The sequence below is a fragment of the Acipenser ruthenus genome, chromosome 12, assembly GCF_902713425.1.
Source record: "Acipenser ruthenus chromosome 12, fAciRut3.2 maternal haplotype, whole genome shotgun sequence".
NCBI lineage: Eukaryota > Metazoa > Chordata > Actinopteri > Acipenseriformes > Acipenseridae > Acipenser > Acipenser ruthenus.
In genome coordinates, this window is record NC_081200.1 from 38876389 (window position 1) to 38895200 (window position 18812).

The 18812-nt window shown below is 36.1% G+C and overlaps 1 protein-coding gene across 1 annotated transcript; it reads left to right on the plus strand.

The window, feature by feature from the left end:
- Window positions 1–1654: 1654 nt before the first annotated feature.
- Window positions 1655–17107, plus strand: LOC117417006 (cyclin-dependent kinase 4 inhibitor C-like). The gene is made up of 3 exons (XM_034028580.3): window positions 1655–2457; window positions 3503–3635; window positions 14107–17107. Exons 1-3 carry the CDS (start codon window positions 2330–2332, stop codon window positions 14476–14478), a joined length of 633 nt encoding a protein of 210 aa, XP_033884471.3. The 5' UTR covers window positions 1655–2329; the 3' UTR covers window positions 14479–17107.
- The last annotated feature ends 1705 nt before the right edge of the window (window positions 17108–18812 follow it).

An 18812-nucleotide genomic window follows, 5' to 3' on the forward strand; every position in this document is an offset into this window, starting at 1 on the left:
GGACAAGAATCAGTTAACTTTTACAGAAATTGTATTTAAATAGATTTTTTTTTAACTAACATGACGAATTGTAAACCAGCTGCCTACTGACCTGGATAGACTAGTGCCCATGAAGATGAGAACCAAAATGAAGTTTGTTGTCAGGTTGACCTGTGAACTGTGTGCAACCCCCATTGCTGATAACCCCCGAACTTTCATCACCTGACACGGTAACGTTGCAGTTTTCCATGCGTTTCATGGGCTTTACTGCACTTCAGTAGGCTTTTGCCATGGTGTATACAGTTTGCCATTTTGTTCAACAGCTGAGGCTTCAATGCTAGAAGCCACCATCCACAATTTCTGTAACTGAAGTCATGCTTGTGACCACTCACTCGTACATACAGATGAAGTCAGTTAGACATCCTTATTTCATTCTGCAGACACTGCAAATGATCTTATCTAGTGCTGTGGAACCTGCACAACACCTGCGCCTACTCAGCACATGGTCACTATGTATGTGGGTGCAAACTGGATCTAATGAAGGTCATCTGATATAGGCTTCTTTTTTGACAATCATGGAAGGTCTTTTTTTTTCCTTGAGTAAATACTTCCTACTCCAATTGCTCAAAGTGTTGGCTGTAGAAACACATGTAAAGCATGTGTTGGATATTCAGTTATGTAAGGGGTGGAGGGTACAGAGGCTTCAAGGGTAGCACCATTGAATCCCGCAGAACACAAACATAACCCCTCGGATGCTATAGTCACAAACATAGCTACTGTGTGTACATGGGCGCATAACGTGTGGTTTTTGACGTGTTACAGTGACACATAACGCCTGGGTAGTGTAGTGCTGAAATAGAGCTTTCTTTCAGCGCTAACATTTTGGTGCAGCAGTACTATTAGCATAGTGGTACATTCGTAATAAAAAGAAACGCCCCGAGTGCAACACGGTTGCATCATTTTCTTTTCTTTTAATTTTTTTTATTTATGAAATAAGCACGTACATTTTCCTCTCAACCTCGTTTAGGCTGCACTGCATCCCGTGTCTTTTCTGTAGTTAAACCATTTTAATATCAGGTTTTGATAATAATAATAATAATAATAATAATAATAATAATAATAATAATAATAATAATAATAAAGTAATTTATATGGCAGTGTCGACATGACAGCTGTTTGATCGAAATTAGCCCATTCAAATTTGTTGCTAGGATACAATCCATTTCTGACACGGCTGGTCGTTGTCTAGCCAACCAGTCTTGGCTTTTTTCTGATCCAACCTGGAGCGGTGCAGCACCAGACGTTTCATTCCGTCTCTCACACTAAACCGGCCGTGACAAACGGAACAAACACACAGTGCGGTCAGCACCTCCGCGTCTCTCCTCCCTTGATTTTAAAGCTGCTCGCTGTCAGCCCGCCTATCTTCCGTTCGTTAGTGGGCGGATGACTTGCGCTCTATTTTTAATTTCAAAAATCGTGATGTCAATACTTCAGCTCCGAACTATGCTAAACAGAAATCACGTCTGCAAAAAACAAACAAAAAAAAAAAAAACCTTTTTTATTTTATTTTATTTATTTGTATTTTTTTTTTTAATAAAACAGAAACAGGCAGTATAGAAAAATATGGGGTTACTTAAAATCGCTATAGTGGAAAGGACCTAGATGAGAATATGCTAAGAGTACAAATCGTAATCGCCTGATATTTTCTGAATTTTATTTCACTATAAAGTAGCAGCGCTGAGAGAATCTGCATTTTTAGAAGCGGGATATCACCCGAAGTGTCAGTGATGTAAACTACGCAGTCAGTTCAGTCTGTTACCGCTGTACTGGCAGTGCAGGCTATTCGATTTGAGCTCGCTGTGCTGGGGACAGTGAGATAAAATGTGACGGTAGTGCAACACTATGCTGTGATCGTTTAGCGGAGGGACACAATACACAGGGTCCCTGACAGTGGTGGTGATGCCAAGCTCGTCGCATTCTCATAGGTTGGACCGAAGTAAAACAAACTTTCATCATTAATGAAGAAGGCTGGACGTATATGAGCAACCACCTTTTCATTTTTTTTTTACAGTTGCAGAAATAGGCGGGAAGTTTGTATAAAAAGGTTTGAAAACACTGTAAATTTCTATTGGACACGGCAACTGGTTAAACCGAAACTGCCTGTTTTTTTTTTTTGTATTTTTTTAAATAATTTTTTCATGATATTTTTTAAATTATTTTTATTTTTGTATTATTATTATTTTGTGTTTCGTTTGCAGCACATACCATAACAAACCTCGCGTAATTAGAAGACGTCTCCTCTGCTACAGGATCTTGCCTGAACGGACTCCTCTTTTTTCATGGTATTATAATGCTGTTCGGATGCCGGTCGGTGATGTTTCTGCTTTTAAAACGTGATCGCTTCTTCTGGGATACAGTAACTGAATCCGGATTGCACCTGTGTGTCTGCGTCTTTGACTGGGGGACTGTACAAACCAAGTATCCTTTACAAAATCTAACCAGGAAAGTGCCTTTCGATCCGAAGGGTTGCGCCTATCAAAATAAACATAAGGGAATCCTAATAACAGCCTAATAACACAATAACACACACACACACACACACACATATATATATATATATATATATATATATATATATATATATATATATATATATATATTTCTCCGACTGGTACGTTTGACAACTGATCACAAGGATATCATTTTTTATCTGACCCATTTTGTTTGTTTTTTGCCACCGGCGTTTTGTTGATGCAGCGTGTAAACCCAGATCTGAATGTATAAACCAATGGAAGCGTACTATAAACTATAAAACCGTGTTTTCTTACCGAATCTTTTTAAACCCCTGATTTTTGAAGGCCACTCGTCTGAATTGCGTTTCATTATTCTTTGTAAAATGACCCTCTTGATTTTGTTTCCAAAAAAGACTATTGGATAGCTCTGCAACTGGAGCAGAACAAAAATGTACTGTTTGTGATAAGAATTAAAAATCTGTTTGGAGACATCCTCCCGGTTTCTTTATGGCGCAGGAACTGTCACAAGAAACCAATACAGCACAATTTGAAGAAAAAGAAACAGGGTCTGTAATTCGTCATAATCAGCTTTTCCTCTTCACGATTAAATCATTGCACGGAACTCGGAGCCGCACATACCCGCTGCTATCGCATTCAGATCAGAGAAAGGAAGAAACCTGAACTTTTTTTTTAATCGTTCACGATAGTTGTTTTGGGACTGTAATTCTCGGTATTGTAAAACCTGGGCCATCTGAAGCTGATGTAAAACTGAAGTGTAGTGGGATGGTTCTAGATAAGTGGGCGGTCTCAGGTTGGAAGGCAGTTTCATATACTGCTAAAATATTTACTACAATCTACTTACTGGCTCACGTCAGACTACGTTGACCATTAAAAAAAAGAAGCAGCGCATACAGGCTCCAATAACACACAGCTGCGAACTTAAAAACCAAAAAAAAAAAAAAAAAAGACTTTAGAAATATTTTTTTTTTCCTAACTCTATTACCACAAAGAATGGCTGATTCTTCGGATGCGGACAGACTGGCTAGTGCTTCGGCAAGGGGCGAGCTGAAAATAGTTGAAATGTTATTGCAAAACGGGGCAAATGTTAATGAAAAGAATGCGTTTGGCAGGACTCCCTTACAGGTTGGTATTCCATTTCTTTAGACCTTGCATTTGATCGAAAATGGGGGGGGGGGGGGGGGGGGGGTAATGCAGCGTGGAGCATTTTTTAAAATAATTGCTTGACATCCCCTTAGGAAGAGGTAGCATGTGTAAATGACGTATTTTCAATTATTGAGCGTAGTAGTAATCATATTTGTTGCATCTTTAAACAGAACAAACTTCAGTTCTTTACCCTTCACTCGAATGTTAGAAGTAATGGTTAAAAATAGTCAAATAGTCCTTTGAATATTGTAGGTAGTAGGCTATTTCGTTTGTTCTTCATTTTGGGGTATCCGATTCAGTGTTAGGGCTTCTGTCCAGAAACAGTTTTCTTGATGAAATTCTTCAGATTTGTTTTATACATCAGGTTTTCTTGCACCTTCTTGCACGACCCACCACCCCAATACAAATGCTGAAAACAACTTTTGTATATAGATTTTACAATGTAATCACAAACAATAGAACAAAAAGTAGGCTATTGTTTGAAAATGTATTATTTTCATTTTTACATACATCGTGTCATGAATCGATACATATCCATCAATCTGTGTACCCTGTATCTAAATTAGCCCTTTACAGTAATGAAAAAAAAAAACAAATGCGAGTAGTCACCCCAAACCGGATAACTGTAGTTGAATGTAATTAACACTCTTCGAAAAAGAACGAACTTTCTAATTAACAAACGGGTTACCGTGTGTAAAGAGAACCGATAAGTCTTGCCACAGGGGTGAGAGAGAGTCGAATTGGACACATGATAATAATCTAGTCTGTGGTTCTTTGTATCTGAAACGGCTGGGCAAGTTTAAGCATAACGAAAAAATGAATTAAATAAGAATTTTAAAAAAGTAAAATGGAAACGACCCAAGCATTCAGATTCTTCAATTTTCAATTGAAAACCAAATAGAAGATGTACGTAAAATATCATATATAGATATAGATATAGATATATGTAGATAGACAGATAGATAGATAGATAGATAGATATACAAAATGACATGCGTGAATAATATCAGATTTTCAACCTGTAGTGCCTCATTAACACAGTAGTTTGTGGCTGAGTCAGTCTGTACCTCATTATTACCGAGGCAGCAAGTAATTGTTTACAGTGAGATGGTCCTGGTGCTACGCTATTTTAGTAAAATAAATGTGGCAGACCTCAACAGTGCAGATTTTACAATGCCTGCAAGATGCAACTATACTAAATGGACCATAAATGTTTGTGCTTACAGTAAAACAAATGCCTGCAGCAGGGTTGGTGTTATTAAAACGCAGCTAGGGTTTTTATTAAGTGCATATTAGCATTGCAAGCAGAATGGCAGCTTGTGTAGGACTATAAGGGTGACACATGCTATGTTTCGCATCCCCACGCCGACTTTCAAACGTTTGATTATAAAAAAAACTAATAAAGAGCTTTCAAGCAGTCATGCGTCCTTGACCTTTTAGTTTTGTAACAGATTCAAACTGTATGTCTGTTGACCACCAATATTTTTTATATACATTAAACTATGCTGTCATATTAAGTTATATTTACTGCCGAAATATGGTCAACTAAATTGATGCTGTTGATATGCTATCAGTTTTTTAGATCAAAGATGTACATACGTTTTTGGATATGTTTTAAATAGGATATACCAGAAATAAGCGAGCTAGGGTTTAGATTATATATATATATATATATATATATATATATATATATATATATATATATATATATATATATATATATATTTGGCCCACCGTGTGATCTAAAATAAAAATTAAAAATGTAAATGATATATTTTAATTTAAACCAGTCAAACGTATTTTAATCTTCAGCCCTTACATATTAAAATGAATGTTGTGATTTGTATTATAACAATGTATGTATTTATGTATTAATTTTTGTAGGTGGGACCTATATACACTATCATGCATTGTAGACCCCTGCACTATCATCCATTTTAGTTAGACTGAGAAGCTCTGATGCTATTGTGGCTACACTTCAAAATACAGCTAAATTAACTACAATTAACTAGTTACATTAGTCACCATTTACTAATATTCACTACAATGATTGTGATTGTGAGGATGAAACTGTATGCATTGACAGTGTGTAGCAGAGTTATTTTCCATTTCGTATAATTGGGTTGGGAGTGCATGTCAAATAATGTAACAGAAGTTTAAGTACAGTGTAGCTAAAGTGTAGTTAATGTATTTTGGTGTGTATATATATATATATATATATATATATATATATATATATATATATTTTATTACTCATATCTCTCTCTCTCTCTATTTCTCTCGCCGTCTGAAAAAGAAACAGGAGATACAGAATTATATTTTCAACAGCAACAAAAAAGTTCTTATACAGTAGTTGTGGGGCATTTACTACAGGAAACCAAATTACTGTAGCCTATAATTAGCGATATCTGGATTAGATAACATCATTTAAATCACCCTTTTATATCCTATCTAAATCTGTTTATGTTGTGTATCAGTCATACGTGTTTAGTTTGAAGCCATCAATAATGATGTGCAGACTGTTGTTTTTACTGCCCAATCTCAAAGTCATTGTTTATTGTGCACTCTGACTATGCCGAGCTTGCTGCTTCTCAAGAGGGGGAGTCCCAGCTATGTGCAGTAACCAATTCTGTGACCAATAACACTTTTATTAATGCAAAAATTATATTCTGTGACAGTTAAACTTCACCTCCTTCCACTTTTCAAATTCGGAGGATTTACAGTTGCAAGTCAATTTGAATGAAATGCTTTTAAATGTAATAGGCCTTTGCTGCCAATAGGTTTGGGAGTCTCTGCTGACTGGGACCTGGGACGATTTGCAACTGGCATTTCCAGGATAAAGGCTATATTAATAATGCTTTACACTAACAATATTAGTAAGAATTAAGGAATACACCCATTTACACTGCGGTTACATATTTAATAAGCATTTACTATATGCACAGTTAACACCCATTTGGTTTGTTTTTTTAATGATGTTACAAAGCTTCAGATAAATCTCAGGTTCATTTAGAGCTGCATACCTGCTCCTAGTCTTTTTTTTTCTATAGTTCTGTTACATTAGCGATTAATTTTTTCCTTTTACAATCAAATGGTGTAAACTTAGCCCTCTGGAGGGGAAAATGATGTTATGGATATAGAGAGGTGTATTTCTGCAGTTGCAGTTATGATAAGTTAAAAAAATAACTTAATATAGTGTATAAAACAAGTTATTTGTTTGTCAGGTGCTTGCTGAATATTTCTATTAGGGTTATTTTTGTTTGAGGCTTTTTTAAATTTATTTATTTATTTATTTTTAGGGAGTGTAGCCTATTATATTAAATTATATAAAATCTGTTCAAAGCATAAGTCTGATCAAAGTTTTTTAATTGATTTCAAGCAAATATGTATATTTTTGTTTTGCATTCCATTTTGGCAATTATTGCATTTAATTCTTTAACTGAATCTTGGCATAAATATACCTTTTATGAAATTCCAGGATGTTGCATTAAATCCTTTTCAATCTCCTTCTGTATACCTTTATATATAGTATTTAAAACAAGGAAGGCATCCCATATGTTACCACCTTCACCACTAAAGCTGTGATCATTTTTTATGTTTAATGTGTGTGTTTTTTTTAAATTGAAACATATGTTATCAAAAATCATTGTAGCCATGTAGCATATTGTAACTAAAATAAAAATAAGGTTGCATTGAATTAGCCTATAATTTGAATCTCATGGGGGTGCTGGTGTCGTGGTGCAATGTGTGAAATATGTACATACCGAATTCAAGTACAGTTGTATATTATCACACTTTTGTGAAGGACCAAATGTATTATGCACTTCAGGGTGCAACCTATTTTAATTATGTGTTATTATGAATTATTTGGTGTGGTTTAAAAACAACCAGAAACATCACAGCGAAGTCCTTTCAATAACTGTATTAAAGGCTACTTTGTAGAATAGGTTGAGAATTTTATCATTGTAACAATTTTCCCCAAATGAACACACACATTGAAAATATAAAATTATTATTATTATTATTATTATTATTATTATTATTATTATTATTAAGAAGAATAGAAACATGCATATGATTTACCAGATTTAAATGCAAATTACAAAACAGATTTGTGTTTGAATGTTTGTTTTTTTTAAATCATTTTACACCAAAACAAGAGAAAAAATATACTAGTCAGAATGTTCTGTATTATAATTTAAATGTTTTTCAAACATAATGGCAAATAATTGGGCAAGACTTCAGCATTTTGCTAATCTTTGGAGGCTGTATTTCCTATGGAGTGATTGTCAAATTTGCACTAAGGAGAAAAACACCCATTAACTGCATAGAATTAACAAGAAACTAAAAATATAGATATCTATGGCTTAGGTTATAATATACTTTTAGATTTTGAACTGTGTTTATCCTTGTATTTTCTTATCTTTTTTGTCTTTAACCCCATACTTGTCATTTTGTTCTTCAGAAATTAATTTGGTGACCCTAAATTTGTGCACTTATGAAGCTATTTATATGGTGACATTAGGCTCAGTTTTAAATAATAACCTGGAGCTTTTTAAACAATCCCTTAACTACATTAACTTTTCCACAGCAAATCTTGCACCATTTTTTTCTTCGAACATCCAGCAACATCCAGACTAGGAACCTTTAAATAACATAAATAGTTGTTTATAGTATCAAAACAATAAGAGTGGTGCACTGGAGAAAAATTATGCATCACTTGTATTGTGGTATGGCATACAGGCTGATAATGCATCACTTGTATTGCGGGTATGGCATACAGGCTGATAATGCATCACTTGAATTGCAGTATGGCATACAGGCTGATAATGCATCACTTGTATTGCGGGTATGGCATACAGGCTGATAATGCATCACTTGAATTGCAGTATGGCATACAGAAGGCTGATAATGCATCACTTGAATTGCAGAATGGCATACAGAAGGCTGATAATGCATCACTTGTATTGCGGTATGGCATACAGAAGGCTGATAATGCATCACTTGTATTGCGGTATGGCATACAGGCTGATAATGCATCACTTGTATTGCGGTATGGCATACAGAAGGCTGATAATGCATCACTTGTATTGCGGTATGGCATACAGGCTGATAATGCATCACTTGAATTGCGGTATGGCATACAGGCTGATAATGCATCACTTGAATTGCGGTATGGCATACAGAAGGCTGATAATGCATCACTTGTATTGTGGTATGGCATACAGGCTGATAATGCATCACTTGTATTGCGGTATGGCATACAGGCTGATAATGCATCACTTGTATTGCGGTATGGCATACAGGCTGATAATGCATCACTTGAATTGCGGTATGGCATACAGAAGGCTGATAATGCATCACTTGAATTGCGGTATGGCATACAGAAGGCTGATAATGCATCACTTGAATTGCGGTATGGCATACAGAAGGCTGATAATGCATCACTTGTATTGTGGTATGGCATACAGGCTGATAATGCATCACTTGTATTGCGGTATGGCATACAGGCTGATAATGCATCACTTGTATTGCGGTATGGCATACAGGCTGATAATGCATCACTTGAATTGCGGTATGGCATACAGAAGGCTGATAATGCATCACTTGAATTGCGGTATGGCATACAGAAGGCTGATAATGCATCACTTGAATTGCGGTATGGCATACAGAAGGCTGATAATGCATCACTTGTATTGCGGTATGGCATACAGAAGGCTGATAATGCATCACTTGAATTGCGGTATGGCATACAGAAGGCTGATAATGCATCACTTGTATTGCGGTATGGCATACAGGCTGATAATGCATCACTTGAATTGCCTATAATTTGAATCTCATGGGGGTGCTGGTGTCGTGGTGCAATGTGTGAAATATGTACATACCGAATTCAAGTACAGTTGTATATTATCACACTTTTGTGAAGGACCAAATGTATTATGCACTTCAGGGTGCAACCTATTTTAATTATGTGTTATTATGAATTATTTGGTGTGGTTTAAAAACAACCAGAAACATCACAGCAAAGTCCTTTCGATAACTGTATTAAAGGCTACTTTGTAGAATAGGTTGAGAATTTTATCATTGTAACAATTTTCCCCAAATGAACACACACATTGAAAATATAAAATTATTATTATTATTATTATTATTATTATTATTATTATTATTATTATTATTATTAAGAAGAATAGAAACATGCATATGATTTACCAGATTTAAATGCAAATTATAAAACAGACTTGTGTTTGAATGTTTTTTTTTTAATCATTTTACACCAAAAAAAGAGAAAAAATATGCTAGTCAGAATGTTCTGTATTATAATTTAAATGTTTTTCAAACATAATGGCAAATAATTGGGCAAGACTTCAGCATTTTGCTAATCTTTGGAGGCTGTATTTCCTATGGAGTGATTGTCAAATTTGCACTAAGGAGAAAAACACCCATTAACTGCATAGAATTAACAAGAAACTAAAAATATAGATATCTATGGCTTAGGTTATAATATACTTTTAGATTTTGAACTGTGTTTATCCTTGTATTTTCTTATCTTTTTGTCTTTAACCCCATACTTGTCATTTTGTTCTTCAGAAATTAATTTGGTGACCCTAAATTTGTGCACTTATGAAGCTATTTATATGGTGACATTAGGCTCAGTTTTAAATAATAACCTGGAGCTTTTTAAACAATCCCTTAACTACATTAACTTTTCCACAGCAAATCTTGCACCATTTTTTTCTTCGAACATCCAGCAACATCCAGACTAGGAACCTTTAAATAACATAAATAGTTGTTTATAGTATCAAAACAATAAGAGTGGTGCACTGGAGAAAAATTATGCATCACTTGTATTGTGGTATGGCATACAGAAGGCTGATAATGCATCACTTGAATTGCGGTATGGCATACAGAAGGCTGATAATGCATCACTTGAATTGCGGTATGGCATACAGAAGGCTGATAATGCATCACTTGTATTGCGGGTATGGCATACAGGCTGATAATGCATCACTTGTATTGCGGGTATGGCATTCAGGCTGATAATGCATCACTTGTATTGCGGGTATGGCATACAGGCTGATAATGCATCACTTGAATTGCGGTATGGCATACAGGCTGATAATGCATCACTTGTATTGCGGGTATGGCATACAGAAGGCTGATAATGCATCACTTGAATTGCGGTATGGCATACAGGCTGATAATGCATCACTTGTATTGCGGTATGGCATACAGGCTGATAATGCATCACTTGTATTGCGATATGGCATACAGGCTGATAATGCATCACTTGTATTGCGGTATGGCATACAGAAGGCTGATAATGCATCACTTGTATTGTGGTATGGCATACAGGCTGATAATGCATCACTTGAATTGCGGTATGGCATACAGGCTGATAATGCATCACTTGAATTGCAGTATGGCATACAGGCTGATAATGCATCACTTGTATTGCGGTATGGCATACAGAAGGCTGATCATGCATCACTTGTATTGCGGTATGGCATACAGGCTGATAATGCATCACTTGAATTGCGGTATGGCATACAGGCTGATAATGCATCACTTGAATTGCAGTATGGCATACAGGCTGATAATGCATCACTTGTATTGCGGTATGGCATACAGAAGGCTGATAATGCATCACTTGAATTGCGGTATGGCATACAGAAGGCTGATCATGCATCACTTGTATTGCGGTATGGCATACAGGCTGATAATGCATCACTTGTATTGCGGGTATGGCATACAGGCTGATAATGCATCACTTGAATTGCGGTATGGCATACAGGCTGATAATGCATCACTTGTATTGCGATATGGCATACAGAAGGCTGATAATGCATCACTTGTATTGCGGTATGGCATACAGAAGGCTGATAATGCATCACTTGAATTGCGGTATGGCATACAGGCTGATAATGCATCACTTGAATTGCAGTATGGCATACAGGCTGATAATGCATCACTTGAATTGCGGTATGGCATACAGGCTGATAATGCATCACTTGAATTGCGGTATGGCATACAGGCTGATAATGCATCACTTGTATTGCGGTATGGCATACAGAAGGCTGATAATGCATCACTTGTATTGCGGGTATGGCATACAGGCTGATAATGCATCACTTGAATTGCGGTATGGCATACAGGCTGATAATGCATCACTTGTATTGCGGTATGGCATACAGGCTGATAATGCATCACTTGTATTGCGATATGGCATACAGGCTGATAATGCATCACTTGAATTGCAGTATGGCATACAGGCTGATAATGCATCACTTGTATTGCGATATGGCATACAGGCTGATAATGCATCACTTGTATTGCGATATGGCATACAGGCTGATAATGCATCACTTGTATTGCGGGTATGGCATACAGGCTGATAATGCATCACTTGTATTGCGATATGGCATACAGAAGGCTGATAATGCATCACTTGTATTGCGATATGGCATACAGAAGGCTGATAATGCATCACTTGTATTGCGGTATGGCATACAGGCTGATAATGCATCACTTGTATTGCGGGTATGGCATACAGGCTGATAATGCATCACTTGAATTGCGGTATGGCATACAGGCTGATAATGCATCACTTGTATTGCGATATGGCATACAGAAGGCTGATAATGCATCACTTGTATTGCGGTATGGCATACAGAAGGCTGATAATGCATCACTTGTATTGCGATATGGCATACAGAAGGCTGATAATGCATCACTTGTATTGCGGTATGGCATACAGGCTGATAATGCATCACTTGAATTGTGGTATGGCATACAGGCTGATAATGCATCACTTGTATTGCGGGTATGGCATACAGGCTGATAATGCATCACTTGTATTGCGGTATGGCATACAGGCTGATAATGCATCACTTGTATTGCGGGTATGGCATACAGGCTGATAATGCATCACTTGTATTGCGATATGGCATACAGAAGGCTGATAATGCATCACTTGTATTGCGATATGGCATACAGGCTGATAATGCATCACTTGTATTGCGATATGGCATACAGAAGGCTGATAATGCATCACTTGTATTGCGATATGGCATACAGGCTGATAATGCATCACTTGAATTGCGATATGGCATACAGGCTGATAATGCATCACTTGTATTGCGATATGGCATACAGAAGGCTGATAATGCATCACTTGAATTGCGATATGGCATACAGGCTGATAATGCATCACTTGTATTGCGATATGGCATACAGAAGGCTGATAATGCATCACTTGAATTGCGATATGGCATACAGGCTGATAATGCATCACTTGTATTGCGGTATGGCATACAGAAGGCTGATAATGCATCACTTGTATTGTGGTATGGCATACAGAAGGCTGATAATGCATCACTTGTATTGCAGTATGGCATACAGGCTGATAATGCATCACTTGTATTGCGGTATGGCATTCAGGCTGATAATGCATCACTTGTATTGCGGGTATGGCATACAGGCTGATAATGCATCACTTGTATTGCGATATGGCATACAGAAGGCTGATAATGCATCACTTGTATTGCGATATGGCATACAGGCTGATAATGCATCACTTGTATTGCGATATGGCATACAGAAGGCTGATAAAATGTTTTAGGAGACTGTAATGATATTTAGATTCCACCGAATTCAGTTCAGAAATCCACTAGCAATAATTGGCAAGGAAAAGTGTATCAGCACCAGCCAAATACTGTTTTTTATAGGGGATACAAATTAGTTTTAGGATTAACAGCAATTATACATTAACTGTTGAAATCCTGTACTGTCTGTTAGCCAGTTTGGTATTTGGTGAAAACCAAACCGTTAAATCATACTTTCTTCACCAAGTCTGGTTAGGGTGACATGTAAACGATATCGGGTCTGCATGCGGAACATAAGCAAAACCATACAGTTTCGCAATAACATTTTTCAAAGTCTTTTTTTATGAATGTAAAAGATACGATTCGATATTTCTGAAATAGTAAACGGCTCTTCGCTTCATTAACAACAGCTTCGTGAATATCAACATTTATCTTTATAAAAAACAGATTTTGAAAAAATATTAGGCACAGTATATCAGAGCTGAAGATCCATGGACAGGCCTGGTGTTTTCAGAAATATATTAACAACCACAGCACACATAAAACCATCACTAACAACTGCAACGATAAAAGTAAAGAAAAAAACTAAAGAATCGTTTTTCTTTTTTTTTTTAACCTTTTCCACTGGGTAAACACTTTTTTTGCAATTAATATCATAAACCCATTTTTATCTGAGTTGTTTTTTGTTTTGTTTTCAGTTGTGTAACAAACAGGTAACAAAAATAAATAAAAAACTGTATCGATCTAAAATAAGCTTTATTTGTATGGCACGTGCGCGCACACACGATATTGTAAACGTGCGCTCCCTGTTCTGTGACGCTAATTGTTGCCCTTCCTTTTCCCAGGTGATGAAACTTGGCAACCCGTCAATAGCCGAAGCCCTGCTCAGAGCCAAAGCCAATCCCAACGAAAGAGACCCTCTCTTCGGTCTCACCGTTGCCCATGACGCAGCCCGGGATGGGTTCGAGGACACTTTGAGGGTTCTGGTGGACTACGGAGCCGACGTCAACATCCAGGACAGCGAAGGGAACTTGCCTCTGCACTTGGCAGCGAAAGAAGGAAACCTGGACGTCGTGAAATTTCTAATTGAGCGGACTATCGAACCCAGGCTTGCGAACCGCAAAGGGATGACAGCGCGCGAGCTAGCCGCAATGCACAACAGACAGTCGACTGCCCAGTGGATCGAGGGACATTTATACGGGCATGTCCAAAACTGAAGGAAAACAAAACATAAACATTTCATTATAGTTGTGTGTGGGTTTTTTTTTAAGTCACAAAAATGCTCCTCTGTGTTCTAACACTGAGAGAGAGAGCAATTGAAAATGTCCCCAGTAGTTTGTGAGTTTCTTCTAATTCTTGAGGACACAATGAATGGACAAAAGTATAGCCGTTTGAGACTGTGTTGTAAACGAATGCAAATCTTTTCCGCCTCTGTTTTCCACATTTACATTTTTTTTACACAGTCCCTCTGAATGGCTCGATTTGATTAAGTTTGAGGGCGACAAAACAAAAATCAATTCCCAATCTGCAATCTTTAAGGAAATGGTTATAAAATCACTTCAGATGCGCAGTCTTTCATTTCAAATCATTGAAAACAAGAGTCCGTCCTCTTTATTTCTGATAGGGTTCACAATTAAATAAATGCGGAAACTTGTTACCACGTTGTTACCTCATAATACGTTTTAGTATGGTCATACCACACAGTGTTTCAAAAATTAAAAGTTTGCTACTGGCAACTTCTCTCTCCCGTTTATTATTTAACAACAGTCGATCAGTTGCATGAATTTCACACTAGTTAACGGTTTATTGCAAGATTAGGTCAAATTTGGCAATGCTTTACAGCAGTTGGCAATTAGATTGGCAGCTGTTATGTAATAACTGGTCATAAAAAAGTTTATCCAACAGTTTTAAAAAAAAAATTATCCAACAGGTAAAAAAGAAACAAGGACCAGGGGTCACAAATGGAGATTAGATAAAGGGGCATTCAGAACAGAAAATAGGAGGCACTTTTTTACACAGAGAATTGTGAGGGTCTGGAACCAACTCCCCAGTAATGTTGTTGAAGCTGAAACCCTGGGATCCTTCAAGAAGCTGCTTGATGAGATTCTGGGATCAATAAGCTACTAACAACCAAACGAGCAAGATGGGCTGAATGGCCTCCTCTCGTTTGTATAGTTTCTTATGTGCTTCTTCTTTCTTCTTAATACGTAAATAACATTTAAATAACACAATGCGCCATTACTTGCTGATGTATCTTTTAGTGAGATTACTGTTAATTATGACAAACTGGGTTTTCAGGATTTTCCTGCGGCAAAATAAATGCAGATTAAATGAGATCCTTATTTGAGTGCATTGGTGTAAAATAAATAAACGAAACTGACTTTTTAAATGGCTGATGTGGCTTGAGCGACATTGAATTTGTAAGCGAAGAATCAAATTATAATGTTTAACACAGCCTTAAATTAGACGTGTATGCCGCTGTGAATTTCCTGCACAAAACACACGGTTTTTTTTTCCTTCTGTGTAAACGTGCGTTAGACACACACACAGGCCGACCACAGATATTCTCAGATGAGTGAATATGAACTATACTGCACTGTCTTCGATTCCTGTTATGACTCGTGCCATTTCAAAAAGGTTTTGATTTAATCAGAACGGTGTTTGAAATGTTCTGTATGCCTGCTTAAAAATTATAAGAATAAGAAGAATAGGTTTATATATAATTTCTGTTCTTTAAAAAAAAAAAAAATTGTGCAAACAAAAAAAAAACAACCTTTAAAACTATAGGCATACCTGCAAATAAAATTAACAATAACTAATATTATCAAACAATTATGCCATTGCTGAATGGAAATACATTATTTCACAGCCTACTATTTGGGATACGTTATTCGTTATAATACATTCTATAAAAGAGAGAGAGAGAGGGCCTATAACTTTGAAAAATAAATGTTTTGATAATACCAATTCTGACGTCACATCTCACTTTTATTAACAGGTACCGCTTCACAAAAAATAGAGTGTTCGATAAAAATAATAATAATAATAATAAAAAAAACACATTTTGTATTAATCCCTGAAAATAAAAATAAATAACTACAAAGACAATTAAAATCTATTAAAAATGATAGGTGAAGTAGGATACAGGGATCAATTTTAATGCATGTACTTGGTTTACCCTATACAGATTTCAGTTTGCGTTAATCGAGTCATGGCTTTCTAATATTTGTATACAGCAGAGTGAATTAGCAAACCCCTGAGTCTTATATAAACTCACACTTTTTTTTCTCAGCACCGAATAATAATACGATTTACTTCACAGTATATGTTCGAATTGTGTTGTTCATTTTAAAGCACCGCCTAATATTTGAAAGCCACTAGAACAACTACACATATTTGTGCTTTCCAAGAACACAGGCAGGGGTGCTTTACTGTGTACTAACAACGTTGTGTTTGTGTGTAAATGTTTACCACAAACTGGTAAAGGAGAACACATGTTGTGTTATTCAATGCATAAAAACCGTGCGTTGTTCTTAAATCAAACATACGTTGTGTTCTGTTTATGGTTTTTTTTTTTTTTTTTTGTAATAGTTGTTTACATGTGTACGCTTTCAGAAATGCTTTAAACTCTGTGCTTAGGCCTACATGAATCAAATGTGAAAGCATGTAAAATATAAATAAATGTGAGGTTTGCTAATTTCAATATACCAACATTACTCAGGCATCTCTTGTGTAGACAGATTTCAGATTTTTGTTTTGTTTTATTTTTAAAGTAACGATGTAGCATTATTTAAGAAAATGTTCTTTAAAAAAAAGTGTAAGATATGTACCTTGTCAGGCCTCAGAAGCAACTATATATATATATATATATATATATATATATATATATATATATATATATATATATATATATATATATATATATATGTTAAGATATGAAGTCTATTGCTTTTTATGGAACATAAATAAAAATATTAAAAATGATGATTGTGTGCGTTTATTTTGTGAACACAAAACAAATGGAAACCTGCCTTTGAAACTAGTTTTCTTTTAATGCTATTATTAAGGCGTCCAAATACAAACATCCCATTACTGGACAGGATGGTTCAGTCTAGAACCTATATAACCTATTATACAGAATATGTTCAGGCTCTAGAAATACACAGAATAAGGGCTCCTAAGAAATCCTTGTGGTCTTCATATAAACCCATATTGACACTTTCCTGGAGTGCATTCCCATTGTCTCTGCCAGTCTTATATTCTGAATATTTAATTGCCCTTATTTCTATTATTAAATCCCAAACGCCCACCACTTAACACATCAATACGAATGTTACACATATAATTCCGGAAAACACATAGATAAGGAAAAAAAGGCCATAAGAACCTAAAAATCATGTATTCGTTACATTTGTGTATACAAGTGAAAACTGTACTTTTGTTGAGGTAACAAATAATCAACCGATATATATATTAGTTCTCTGAAATGTGAATTTTACACAGGCTTTTATCATTAAGATGGTGTGCAAAGTTCCACTTCGAATTATGTTGAATTATCTGACTATATTGCCCACCGTATATTTGAATTACAAGAAATGAGTTAAAGTGAGTTGCGTTTCGGATTTCACTACTGAAACCCCTAAGCTGTGAATAACACAATTACTCGGTTACATATAATGCTGTTTTTATTGAAGAAATTACTCAAACGCCCCACACTGTCACATCTTAAAATGGCCATAAGCGATTTCAAACATATATGGGTCTGTCATTAATGTGAAGGCTCCTCTCCCTTCTTGCACTTTCAATACAGGAAAACGTAGGTTATTTTATCGTTAATTTATTTACACCAGCTGTAAATAGACGTTTGTATCTTTAATTTATTACCACTTTATTAATTACGAAATCTGGGGCGTCGACTTCACTTTCTTATGCGTCAAACCCAGAAATAATAGTCAGTTGAAACGACTCAACTCATACGCATTGACATTTGGGCTAATATTAAAACAAAAACACACAAAAAAACACGCGCGCACACACGTTTATTAACAACCCTGCCTGTTTACTCAGAGAGAGAGAGAGAGAGAGAGAGAGAGAGAGAGAGAGAGAGAGAGAGAGAGAGAGAGAGAGAGAGAGAGAGAGAGAGAGAGAGAGACTGTACAATTTACAAGAGAGCTACCAATGGACAACTACCGTTACTAGTGCTAATGTAAACCTCCCCCAAAAAAAGAAAGAAAATGGAAACCGTCTCTCAAATCACACTGGCATACGGATTGCTTTATATAAAACTAATGCTGGTTAGTTCTACTATAAAACGTATATTCACAAACCTGTTTTTACTTTGAACTTCCTGTTGGTTTTATATCTCCGCGAGGCTATCTGGATATAATTTAGAAGAATAAACTGGAAAAAAATAAACACCCGGAAATGCACAAAAGAGCCGGCGGAAAGTCAGAGTAGCAGAGGTCAAAAGAAAAACGTTAGATATTTTTAGTTTTTTAGATCCCTTTCTTCTTTCTTTCTGGGCCAAGAGTTTCAAATTTTGGCGCCTTTA